The following is a 13,140-nucleotide window of genomic DNA, read 5'->3' on the forward strand; positions in this document are numbered from 1 at the left end:
GTTACTTGTCTGAGAACTAGTGCCACTTTTGTTGTTCTATTAAACTGAAAGCATAATACCAATAGACAACAAACTTCTTGCTCATCAGGTGCCTTCCCGCCTTTTGTTAAATTTGTCACTGATGTATAAAGTTAGTTGTTTCATTCTCAGCATTAAGATTTGAAAAACTACCCAAGAAAACCTGAGCCCATATTGGGTTTTTTTTTTTTTTTTTGTTTTTTTTGTTTTTTATTTTACTTAGCTGGACAGTTACAGCATGTTAAAATCATATCCCCATTCTAAAAATAATTACGTGTGAGTATGTGAGAGGACTATGGATGAGGAGTATAAATACATTAAATTTTCATATCTGTTCTTCTGGCAAGTATTTAGTAGTCTACTAGATATATCATTATAGTTATTATAGAGGTTTTTTAAAAAGGGACATGGACCAGCCTTTCCATTTAGCAGTGTACAATCTATGTAGTATGTGTCAATAGCACAAAATACAATCTTAATTAGCATTAGTTGGGTCTAATCTAAATAGTTAATTCAAAAGTGTATTTTTGGTATTAATTATCTAGCCATTGTGTTTTAGGTCTAGTAATAGGTACCATTTAATTTGCTGCAGCATTTACTGAATGGTGGATTGGAAGACCTGATGTATATTGGGAAGTATCTTACCATATTTCATTTAGGTAATTGTGCTTTATGAAAAGAATATTGTTAAGGAATTTATAGCAGTAATAAAGTAGAAACAGTTCAGTGCATTTCAGATACACCAACCTGTTAATGGTATGCTCTCTATACATTATTGATTAGGTTGTTTTAAGACATTTACATCTAACAGTTCACATACAGGCACATACTGCTTCGGTAATAATAGAATGTTAGTGATGATCCCTCGATGGACACCGATTATGTGCCTGTTTTGTCTTGAATCTCTCTCTGGATGCCTACTAGATGTATATTACCTTTTTTGGTGAAATTTTTTTTGACAGATCTGCCTATTTTATTCAGGGTTTTTATTATGTTTTTCTTCTAAGTTTAAGTATCAGATGGCTGTTATTATCAGCAAAAACCATAAGAAAACTAAAATGTATTGTTTCGTTGAAAAATCAGTTAATTCAGGTAATTAAACATTTGAGGAAAACACCTGGATAATTTATTGACCACATTAATACTGTGTAGGGAGCTTTCATAATTCCCATTGCATAGGTTTTGTTATGGAGTAGTCAACGATATAGATTCATTCTTTTTTTTTTTTTTTTTTCATCTTATGTGTGATGTTTTGAGCACAATCCACTTTATTTTTTTTTTTTTTACGTTTATTTTTATTTTTGAGACAGAGAGAGACAGAGCATGAACGGGGGAGGGTCAGAGAGAGAGGGAGACACAGAATCTGAAACAGGCTCCAGCCTCTGAGCTGTCAGCACAGAGCCCGATGCAGGGCTCGAACTCACAGACTGCGAGATCATGACCTGAGCCGAAGTTGGTCACCCAACCGACTGAGCCACCCAGGCGCCCCTATAGATTCATTCTTAATAAATACTCAATGAAAAAATAAATTTTTATTTATTTTTCAACACTAATTATGTTTTTATTCCTGAACTATCAGTAAAACTCTGACCATCAGTTTTATTTTTGAAGTTAAGGGATAATGCAAATATTCTAATTAACTTGTGTACCTCTTACCAAAAGAGTATGCAGTACTTTTAAATCTTTAGTATATATTATTATAGAAAGAATAATGTTTTAAAAAACAAAAATGCAGTGTTGATAAGATCTGTATACATTAATGGTGGGACTTCTTGAATAAGTGAGGAAGTGTACAAATGTTCAATCTGATTGAAAATTTTTAATTGTGTTTTAAAACTACACGAATAATTCCTTAATTCAAAATTGGAGCTGTTCCCAACTAAATCTGATGGTGTTCAAAGAATTTCAGGCCCTTCATAGTTTGAAAAAGATAAGTAGGGGTCTGGGAATGTAAAAATCTGGTCTTTGTTTTTTGAGTAAATGGTTTACATAACCTTTTGCTAATGTGTCATTCTTCATACACCTGCACAAGCTAATCAGTCTTCTTTACTTCTAGAACTCTAAATTAATCTTGTCAGTAATGTCATACATGTCTAACAAGTGAACAAGCATCCTTCAGTCAGACTGTTTAGATAATGTCTCAAGTCCTTATATAAGAACCTACTCCATTAGCAAGCCTATTGAAAAAATTTGCAAGACCTTTTAGTCTTAATTGTATCTGGAAGCCCTTATCTTAGACTTCATCAAATCCCTATTTTTTTTTCTTCTGGATTCACTCTGTGCATGCACACAATTCTGTCAGTAGCTGTATACTACCAATATACTAATCTCATGTGTCTGGTTTTTCTTTTCACCTCTACAATAGGTTAGTTACCTTTTCTTCCTGGCCAACTTCTTGGAAAGAATTTATATGATGTTGGACCTTCATGTTAAAGAGATAGGATTGGTTATAATATCCTTTACAATCCATTTTATTTTGATGTCTATCCAGATAACGTTGAAAAGGAAGCTAGAAGGCAAAACTTCCCTTTTAATACTGGACAAAATGCAAAATGCACAGTTTTATTCTTCACTTTCAAAAAACTTGTGTGGCTGAATAAAGATGCATTTAATAAAGGAAGAAACTACCTACTTGATATCATAGATGAGAAATATGAAAAAATTAATATGAACCAGTTAGTAAAAGTAGATTGGACTTCGACTTTACACATGTGAAAGAAAAGCAAAATAAGAATTTTGTGTTATTCACATTAAAATGTGCAGAATTATTCAGTATAAGTTATAGTCTTAACACATATATAAGCAGTTGCTTTTCTGTTTAGACATATCATGGGACATGAAATCCACAGCCTTTGTGTTACAGGTTTATATCTAGAGAAATATTTGCGTTCCTTTAAAATGTGAACTATTTACTGTGGTTAAACAAAGGTACATGATGTCATCTGTGGACATCTTAGCTTTATGGAAACAAATTATTAAGAAAAATTAATAGGCATCTGATTTATCATTCTTGTAGTACAGGAGTATAACCAAAGCTATCAGAGCCATAGGAAATTCCATTTTCTTTTAAGAACCAGAAAATCACTTTTGGTAAAAGTGCATTTGTTTGATAGGTAGTGTTAAAGAAAGTTGGAAAATTAACTAGTTTTCCGTAGAAAATTGAAAGACTCATGTGTGGATGATTTGGAACAATGAACAACATCAATAATTTAAAGTAAAATTATGCCAGTAACTGTCACATTAACCTCACTCTTTAAAGTGAATCAGTGAAAATTGTAATGGGATGAGTGAATGGACATTTTGGAAATGCTAAATGATTGTCATAGGGGGCCTAAAAGTGCCTTTTGTTTCTTGCAGCTCCTTTAAGATCAGTGTACGGCTTAAGGCTTAAGAGGTTCTGCTAAGCATAGTGACTCACTTAGTTAACAATTTGAGCACAACTGTAACCCTAATGTAGTATAGCACAAGAACATTAAATAATTAGTAATTCAGTAGCTGTGTTTGCCAGGCATTGTGTTAAGTGCTGTGATACTTTTTTATTCACTTCTTTAAAACTTGTGCAAGCTACAGATTGGGAAGAGTAATTTGCTCAAAGCCACAAAGCAGTGCTTTGTGCTTATGCTGTGATATATTCACTTTTATGATGTAATCATTGTCCTATTAAACATTAATAATTCTCAAAGTGTGGTCCCCATACTAGTAGTATTGGCTTCACTTAGAAACCTATTAGAAAGAGAAACTCCCAACACCTGAATGAGGTGAGGCTCGGCAATCTATGTTTTAACAGGCCCTTCAGGTAATTCTGATGCGGGTCAAAGCTTGTAGATTTGCATTGCACATTTCTATTTTTAAATAAAGATCTGGGGGTTTCTTTTTGGACAGTGTATAAATAATATAACATGAACTTGTAAAAAAAAAAAAAAAAAAAGGAATCTTTTCATTGTTGCTTATATTGCAAAAGACTGTATCAGGAAAAGCCCCAGCATGGATACTGGCAGCTTGACATCACTACATTAGTTTAGTGTTATCTCTGGAACGCAAATGGATTCTTAAGTCCAAGAGACTGTGGAATGAAATCTTTGTTTTACTGTGTTAAGCTCGATCTCTGTTATTGTCTAAAGGTTTTTGGTAACAATAATGCATTTTTTTTCAAATTTTAAAACTTTATTGGAATAAATAAATGTATGTTTCATCACTTATAGTTTTGCTTTTGTTGGTTTTGTCTTTTTTTTTTTTTTCCTCCATGTGTGGACCCTATCGAGTGGCGTATGGGGAGGTTGAATCTTCAGAGTTTACTCTCTGTGAACTCAGAAAATCAGTAGCATTTCTAGCTAATTGATCAGTGAGGAGAAATCAAGTGTTGCATCCCAACGAGTAAAGAAAAAATTTAAAGTCTATTATGTATTAATTTCGAATCATTTTTTTCTTACATGATGAGATAGTTTATTATTTTTTAATTATTTTCTTCTGCTTTTTAAATACTTTAGAGCAATTTTAGGTTACAGAATTACTATGAAGGTAGTATGGAGAGTACTCAAATATCCCACAGCCAATTTCCCTTGTTACTAATGTTTTACATTAGTATAGTGCATTTGTCACAGTTAATGAACCAATATTGATACATTATTATTAAAATCCATACTTGATTCAGATTTCCTTAGTTTTTCTCTCATATCTTTTCTTTGTTCCAGGATCCAATTGATGATACCCCACTACATTTAGGAGTTATGTCTCTTTATACTCCTCTTAGTTGTGACACTTTCTTAGACTTTTTGTATTTTTGATGACCTTAATAGTTTTGAGGATCACTAGTCAGGTATTTTTCATTTCTTACTATGGACATTTTCAGATATACAAAAAAGTTGAGAAAATAGTTATTCATATCTTACGAATCTTATTTTATCCCCCATTTTTTTCGTTTTTTGCTGGGGTATTTTAAAGTTAAATTTCAGGGGCGCCTGGGTGGCTCAATCGGTTGAGTGTCTTACTTTTGATTTTGGCTCAGGTCATGATCTCAGGGTCTTGGGATCAAGCGCCGCGTTGGGCTCTGCACTTAGCATGGTGCCTGCTTGGGATTCTCTCTCTCCCTTTGCTGCTCTTCCCCTCTGCTTCAACAATAAGTAAAATGAAAAAAAAAAAATTAAATTTCAATCATCCTATCATTTCACCTATAAATATTTGAGTGTCTCTATTAGATAAGGACTTAAAAAACAACCACACTTAAAAAACAACCCACCTAACAATTTCAATGCTATTTGAAAACACGTGTAAGTAAGCAGGAGCTAGGGGAGGTTGGGAAGACGTTGGTACAGGTTTGACTATTACGAAGGAAAACGGGAAGGATGGCTGAGCAGGAAGTCTTAATCCACAGTGCAGTTCAAAAAGTTTTAGCAAGGTGTAAAAGTCCTCAAACCAAAGGTGCCTGTTCGTGTTCATAAGAGTAGACCCACATCTTACAGGAGTGGGCTTGACTATATATTCCTGCTCTGCTCCTTTTTTGGCGAGGAGCAGCTGTAGGAAACAGGCCTCTGTTAAACACCATGGTGGATTCAGACCTTAGCAGCTGGGACAGTCAGTTAATTACCCACCCCATATTAAGTAACTAGCAAGGCCCCTTTGCCTGGCTGCCACCATGGGTAGTACTTTGTGTTCACATTTCTCTAGATAGCTCAGAAATGCCTTTTTACTGTTAGTTCATTCAAATAAAGATTCAGTTGAGAGTCATCCACTGTATTTGATTAGTATGTCTCAAGTCTTTTTTAGCCTATAAATTAGACACACCTCCAATTTTTATGCCGTTTTTCAAATTGAAGAAATTAGATTATTTGCTCTATAGAATTTCCCACATTCTAGATTTGACTAATTGCATCTTTATGATGCTGTTTAACTTGTCCTGTATCCCCTCTTTTTCCTGTAAATTGTTAATTAGATGCAGAGGCTTTATTAGATTCAATTTATATTCTTTTGGACAATAATTCATAGGTGGTGTGTACTTTCTATTGAATCACATGAGATACAATGTGTCTTTTCTCACTTTTAATGATGTTAAGATTAACATTCAGATACCATTATTATGTAAAAAAAAGTTTTTTTGATGTTTATTTTTGAGAGACAGAGACTGAGTATGAGGTGGGGAGGGGCAGAGAGAGAGGGAGACCCAGAATCTGAAGCAGGCTCTAGGCTCTGAGCTGTCAGCACAGAGCCTGACACATAGCTCAAACTCACGTACTGCAAGATCACGAGCTGAGCCGAAGTCAGATGCTGAACCAACTGAGCCACCCAAGTGCCCCTATCATATAGTTTTCTAATTCTATCATTCTATTTACACTAGTACGAATTCTTAAAAGAGAAACTTTTCATTTATCAATTACTTGATTGCCCTAAAAGATGGGTAAGATCACATTGATTTTTCCCTTCATTTATTTTAATAATGAGCCACAGCTCAAACAATCTCCAAAGGTAAGTCATATGTTTGTTTATATATTTAATGTGTTTTAGTCCACTGCAGTCATTATTTTTGTATCCAGATTATATCATGTGTAGCTGGTAGGAGTTTTCCAGGTTGGCTCTTGTGTCCTTTTGGTCCTTCCTTGTTTTGCAGCATAAAGTGTTCAGTCTCATCTTGTACATTCCCTTTCAGGACCCAGAATCAAGAGCTACCTTTCTTTGTAGAAAACTAAAGCTTTGATAGTCATTGAAATCATCAGATGAGGTTGTGCCTGGGTGGCTTAGTCTGTTGGGCATCTGCCTTCAGCTCAGGTCATGCATGATCTGACGGTTCTTGAATTCGACCCCTATGTCAGGCTTTGTGCTGACAGCCCAGAGCCTGGAGCCTGCTTCGGATTCTGTGTTTCTCTCCCCCCTCCTCTGCTCATGCTCTCTGTTTCTCTCTCAAAATAAATAAACATTAAAAAGATTATCAAATGATACAAAAACCAGAAGGCATTTATAGAGCTCTTCTTAACTGTAAAAGCTATATATGGACATTGAGACATATTCCAACTTCTACTTTTACTGGAAAATTTGAAGGAGGTGACAGAACTATACTTGTTCCTTTGCCATTTTCATTTATTTTTCTCATTTTCTATTCAAATAGGTCTTAAATGTATCTTGATATATTTTTTTTTTATTTTGGAAATTTAAATCTATTCATGCTTGTTGACAATCTCAGGAGATTGATTATAGAAGTCAAGATTTTCTTTTGAGTAAAGTGTTCATATTAGAATTCAGCCACCAACTGTGTAGAAATGTGTAGATAGATATTCATTAAGTTGGGCTTGAAAAGAGAGCTGATATAATCTAAAATTCATATTAAAAAAAGGTGTGCAAATTGTGGTTTCTGCACCCCACAACATTAAAATTTGACTCAAGCTCATAGTATGGATTTTAGTAGAGACTATACATTTCCAATTCTAGTCATTCTGAATGAGGACCTATGCAGAGGTACTGGCCATTGTCAAGTCTTCACAGCAGGTTGTGAGGCAGTCCTGAGAGGAGGAGTAAGAATGTTGGATGATGGAATGCAAACTGGTACAGCCACTGGAAAATAGTGTGGATGTTCTCAAAAAATTAAACATAGAACTACCCCGCAATCCAGTAATTCCACTTGTATTTACCCAAAGAACACGAAAACACTAATTTGAAAAGATCTATGCAGCCCTGTGTTTATTGCAGCATTATTTACAACAGCCAAAATATGGAAGCAGCCCAAGTGTCCATTGATGGATGAATGAATGAAGAAGGTGTGTGTGTGTGTGTGTGTGTGTGTGTCTGTGTATGGAAAACACAAGGGAATATTACTCAGCCATAAGAAACTATGAAATCTTGCCATTTTCAGTGACATGAATGGAGATAGGATAATTGAAATAAGAGAAAGACATGCCATATGATTTCAGTCATGGGATTTAAGAAACAAAATGAATGAAGGGGAAAAAAGACAAACCAAGAAACAGACTCTTTTAACTATAGAGAACAAACTGATGGTTACCAGAGGGGGGATGGGTGATATATGTGAAGGGGATTAAGAGTACTTTTAATGTTGTTGGGCATTGAGTAACATATAGAATTGTTGAATCACTATTTTATACACTTGAAACTAATATAACACTGTATGTTAACTATACTAGATTTTTTAAAAGGCATCAGGTTGAGTGTTAAGTTACATGTTGCTTAATATAAGCTCCTTTATTTTTTTAAATGAAAAAAAGTGTTGGATGATGGCTAGAAGCAGTTGTGAAGTTGCCCCATGACTGACTGAGCCACCAGGAGTCCTTACTAGTGCTTAGAATAAAGCCCAGCTGCTATCAGCCATCACCTGGGGGACCATGTAATAATACTGGCAAATGATTTTCTCCATTCCTGCCCATGCCTTCATCCAGAAAGAAGGATCCATTCCTTTATTCCAGATTATGGAAACCAACTATAACCTAAATTCTTGCATTTTGTATCTTGCATTGGTTCACAAATACTTAATGCATACTATTTTGTGCTAGTCTTTGTATTAGGTAAAAGGACATTGCGGTGAAAAAAATCGTAGCCTACACCATTCTATTCTTTATTGCCCAATAAAAAAGTTGACACAGGGTTGAAGAGTGCTGCTTTCAGAATGTCCTTTGGACTTTTACAAAAGATGAGAATTGAAATTCACTTATCTTTTGAGCCTCAATACATGTCATGGGGCTATCTAGTTTATGTTATCAAAATCATGCTTATAAATCTAATTGTTGGGAAAGATTTATTCCCTTAATCTTGAAAAAATTGAGAGTGTGGATATAGAGCGTAAATTCATATTTTCATTAATTTGTTAGATGAATTTTAGTTTTGCCCCTAAATCATGTCTTCAGTGGCCGATGATAGTAAGTCTTCAGTGGGAGTCAGGGCCCCATGTTTTCTAGTATCTTCTGGCCATCTGAATAATTTGTAATTATTCATAGTTTATATGTTAAATCTTATATTGAATTTCAAGTATCTGTGTTTTTATAGCTCATAAAATTCCCAAAGTCACCCATGGTTAGATAAAACTTTCTTCCTGGGTTTTACTTTTTTTCTGAGCTTTGTGATTGAGTAAGTACGGTGTACTTTATAGGCTGTTGTTGTCTAGTTACTTGAGAAACACTCCCCCTGTGGTGAAATCATCCATTCACCACCTCCCCCCCCCCTTTTTTTTAATTGGTCAGGACACTTTATCCATTTCCTGTGATTCGTGCCTAAAGATTTATTTCATTTGGAAAGGATATATGTGGGGGGATTAGATCCAATTTTGAGGATTTACCCCTGGTTGACTTACAGAGTAGCATTAGTCTTTTATAACTGAGATTTAAAAAAAAAACTCTTAAAAATAACATATTGGTAAGAGCTGTTTCTCTTTCCCAGGCTACTTGAGGAGGTTCTCTTACTTGGTCTCAAGTGGGTTTATAACATCTTCCTCACTAACTTTTTGTTTTTTAAAGATTTTAAGTAATCTGTATATCCAGCGTGGGGCTCAAATTTACAACCCCAAGATCAAGAGTCACATGTTCCACCAACCGAGCCAGCCAGGCGCCCCCTTGCCGAACTTTTAAAAAACTGATTGTCTCTGTGCAGATGAGGAAGTAAGACTGAGAGGAGCATGTTATTTACCCTGATGTCGTGTCACGTGGCAGTAGAAGTGGAATCATACTTTGCTAGTACCTGAAAACAGGTGTTTACTGCTAAGATTAGTCTGTGACACAGGTCTGTTTAGGGGGAAGGTTAGAGATTACAAAATACTAATTTCTAAATTAGAAAGTTATAAAACTTATTTTTTGATAGCAGAAATTAACTTTTTCATTTTATCCTTGCCTCTTTAGAACATGATTTCAAGTCAGTGTTACATTGTTCAGTGAAGCATTGTTTCTTTAAGTGTGATAGTTCCTCTACTCCTACATCAGAGTCACCTGGAGTCTACAGGAATACTCAGATGAATCAGATGTCTCTGTCCTCAAAAAGCTTACATATGGTTAAAGAATAGAATCTATACAAGCAAAAGAGGAGTGAGAGATTAAATTCTTCAAGGACTAGGATAGATTTCTTTAGGACCTAGCATTTGAAGCAAACTTTGAAGGAGTTGAGGGAGGGTTAGTATTTGTCATAGGAATATTTAGCAATAGTTATTCATCATCTGCTGGATCATGGTACTACAGCCGAGGGCTGCGTCTAATGTTCTTTGTATACACACTAATTTGGAAGTCACAGCTTCCAAATTAGACCCACCTGACCACTAGTTTTCAAGTTCAGACCTACTTGAATTCAGATCCTGGTTGTACCACTATTAGCTGTGTGACCTTGAATGAGTTGCTTTATAATTTCACCATCTGCAACAAGGATTAAATAGTGCCTAACTTAGTTGGGTCATTGTGAAGAATAAATGAGATGATGCATGTAAAATGTGTGATACAACACCCGTTCATAGCTATGATGGGAAAAGAATTAAAATGAAGGTAACTCTTACAGTGTGATTTATACCAGTGAAGAAACATTGTAACAGTTAATCTTTCCTGAAATTGGGGGAAAAAAAAGGCTATCAGGAAGTTCTGGATAAGCAATAAAACTACCATCTGGTTTTAGATTTCTGCTTTTCTAGGGTGGCTGTCTGTCCTTAGAAGTCCAAATGAGGCAAGTCAGAGTTCTGTCCTAAACTAGAATGCAGGATGTGCTGATTCAAATGTAATGTAATCTATATCCCCTGCTAAATGTAACTATTGAAGGAACATTGAACAGTCTTGGGTAAAGAAAAATATCTTTTAGAAATAAAGAGCTTCTTGAGTTAGTTTATTTGAGAGGCTCTGAGTATTTCTCAGTTAGGTCTCTCTTCTCTCCAAATCCCCAGCCTCAGCTTGGGCCTGTTTTCCTACTAAGAATTGTCTCTGCATGGACTCCTGAACAAACATATCCCAGGGCAGTGTCATTAACCAAGCTGATACGGGAACTAAACAAACAGGGTGAATCAGCTTGAATTCATGGAGGTTGGCAACAAGTCAATTTCTTTCTCTACCTCTCCACTTGTTTTTTTCAGTGTACCTGATTACTAGTGACCGGTGTGTCCTGATAAGAGAGAACAGGAAGCATATCAAAGCAAGAGGTTGTTTATCTACTGACCTGCTCCTGGAGAACAAGAAGCATTTTTTCTTGATTTGGATATGTGTACTATAAGGCAGCAAAACAGAGGATGGCAATTCTAGGTGTTAGCACTAGGGATGATTTTTTAATCACGGCAGAATGCCACAGAGGTATTTAAAACATTTTTCCTTTTGAATTGCACAAGTTGGAAAGTAATGTTTGTCCTCTGGCCTAAAAAAAGAGTCTTAACTGGAATGTGGATATTTTATTGTCCAATTATATGTATATTAACTTGAAATTGTACACAGTCTAATTCCTTTCGTGTTTTTTAGATATTGGATTTTATACTTGTCTATTCTTAGATCTTACATATCTGATTAATATCTCTCTAGTAAGACAATACCTTGCTCAGCTTAAACATAGGTAATTTACTTGTCATGTGGCATTTGTAGAGTATAAGAAAGTTTAATCTATTTTAATAAAGTTCAGAAGTAGGAACTTTTCTCTCCCATGAGTGAGATTAATGAGAAAAATTAAGGCGGGCACTTACGCTTTTTTCAACTAAAAATATTTGGGACTTCAGTTTAAATTGGTGGGGGTTACCAAAGGTAATATGGTTTTAAGGAGGTGGTTTTGGATTTTCTTAACATCTTAAAAGTGGCCAACTAAGCCACCACACAGAGAAAGATTGAAAGGAATTTCAAAAATATATATTCCCCATTGAAAAAAAGTAAAAAGCTATCCCTAAAATAGTGAAGTGCTGCTATATCTAGAAATAAAACTAGGACGTCCCTTTTCTCTTCTAGATTTGCACCCTTTCCGAGGGCAACTCTGGACTCCACTGGTAGGGGAAGCTTTTCCAGGACTGTCCTCTAACGGTACAGAAATAATTGGCATTTGTTGTCTGTGTGCATTTTCCTTTTGAAAAAGCCCATAGGAGGTTTTCAGATACTTGTTTGAATAAGTAAATAAAAGAAACAACGAAGGAGTGAATGAGAGACCTTGGTTGCTACTTTAGCCTAACCCTGAGTCTTACTTATTACACGTTTTGTGACTGTTAGGAAGTACTTTACCCATGGCTTTGTTTCCTTGTCTACAAAGTGGAGTTAATAACACCTACCACATAAAGTACTTAATAAATGTTTGAGTATCTGAATTAATCACTGGGTCCAGTTCAGATACACTGACTGAGTCCTGTTTTCTGGGGTCTGGCGATTTGCCCTTTTAACAAAATCTGTTGGTGATTCTTATGCATCCAAAGTTTGAACACCACTCATTTAAACTGTACTATTTATTGGGTGGGGTACTACGATAGATGCCCAAGGCAGTATTAAAACGAATCAATGGTCTCTGTCTTCAATAAATTTACATACGGTTAAAGGATAGACATAATGTAAATAAAGCACAGAGGAAGGAGAGATTAATCCTCTTAAGGGATTGGTAAAACTTCTTAAGGATCTAGCATTTGTAAGGATTAAGTAAGAATTTTAAAAAATGCCTGGATCAATGTGTGTCGCATGGTAAATGCGTAACTATTGGTATTATTATTTCCACATATGCTTTGTCTATATAGGCCATTCCTTTCTTCCTAATCGATAAGGACTGTGTCTATATTTTCAATAGATCTCCCCCATTCAACTTATAAATTACTTTGGATGACTATACTGCCTTTTCTGAATGATTTTCATGATTTTTTACTGTTTTTTGACAGGTGTTTTTCTTTCTCTTACTAAAACCACCTTGTGTACTTTCTCATTTCCGTTTTATGACCCTATGAAAAAATTTTCACGAAAATGAAATTTAATTGCACTCACATTGTACCTTGCTGTATATCCTGAGACTCATCATATGATTTAAGAAAATTCGCGTTCTAAACTGTAGAAAAGAAATCCATTTAGTTAATTTCATTTAGTCAGGTTTTTCTGGCTTGTGGATTATTCACATTCTTTACCTCTGCACTTACAGGTTTCCTTTTATCTGTTTCTTTGCTTGTTAGGCATGAATAGAGAAAGAGAAAGAAGCAGATCTGGTAAAAAGAGTTCGTAT

General features: G+C 35.2%; 1 protein-coding gene across 2 annotated transcripts in view; it reads left to right on the plus strand.

Annotated features, from left to right (window-relative positions):
* PAWR (pro-apoptotic WT1 regulator) overlaps positions 1–12,087 on the plus strand; it is a 138,478-nt gene extending 126,391 nt beyond the window's left edge. The window contains exons 7-8 of one of the 2 annotated variants that reach the window (XR_015253469.1): positions 11,051–11,264; positions 11,901–12,087. Coding sequence is in view for 1 of the 2 variants with exons in the window: in XM_086712748.1 (XP_086568874.1) it covers positions 11,051–11,066 (16 nt within the window). In the remaining variant the exon portion in view is untranslated. Of the gene's footprint in view, positions 1–11,050 lie in introns of both variants that reach the window. The other variant, XM_086712748.1, reaches the window with a different exon arrangement.
* Positions 12,088–13,140: the final 1,053 nt, after the last annotated feature.

The sequence above is a fragment of the Puma concolor genome, chromosome B4 (assembly GCF_028749965.1).
Source record: "Puma concolor isolate L17-30 chromosome B4, mPumCon1.1.hap2, whole genome shotgun sequence".
Taxonomy (NCBI): domain Eukaryota; kingdom Metazoa; phylum Chordata; class Mammalia; order Carnivora; family Felidae; genus Puma; species Puma concolor.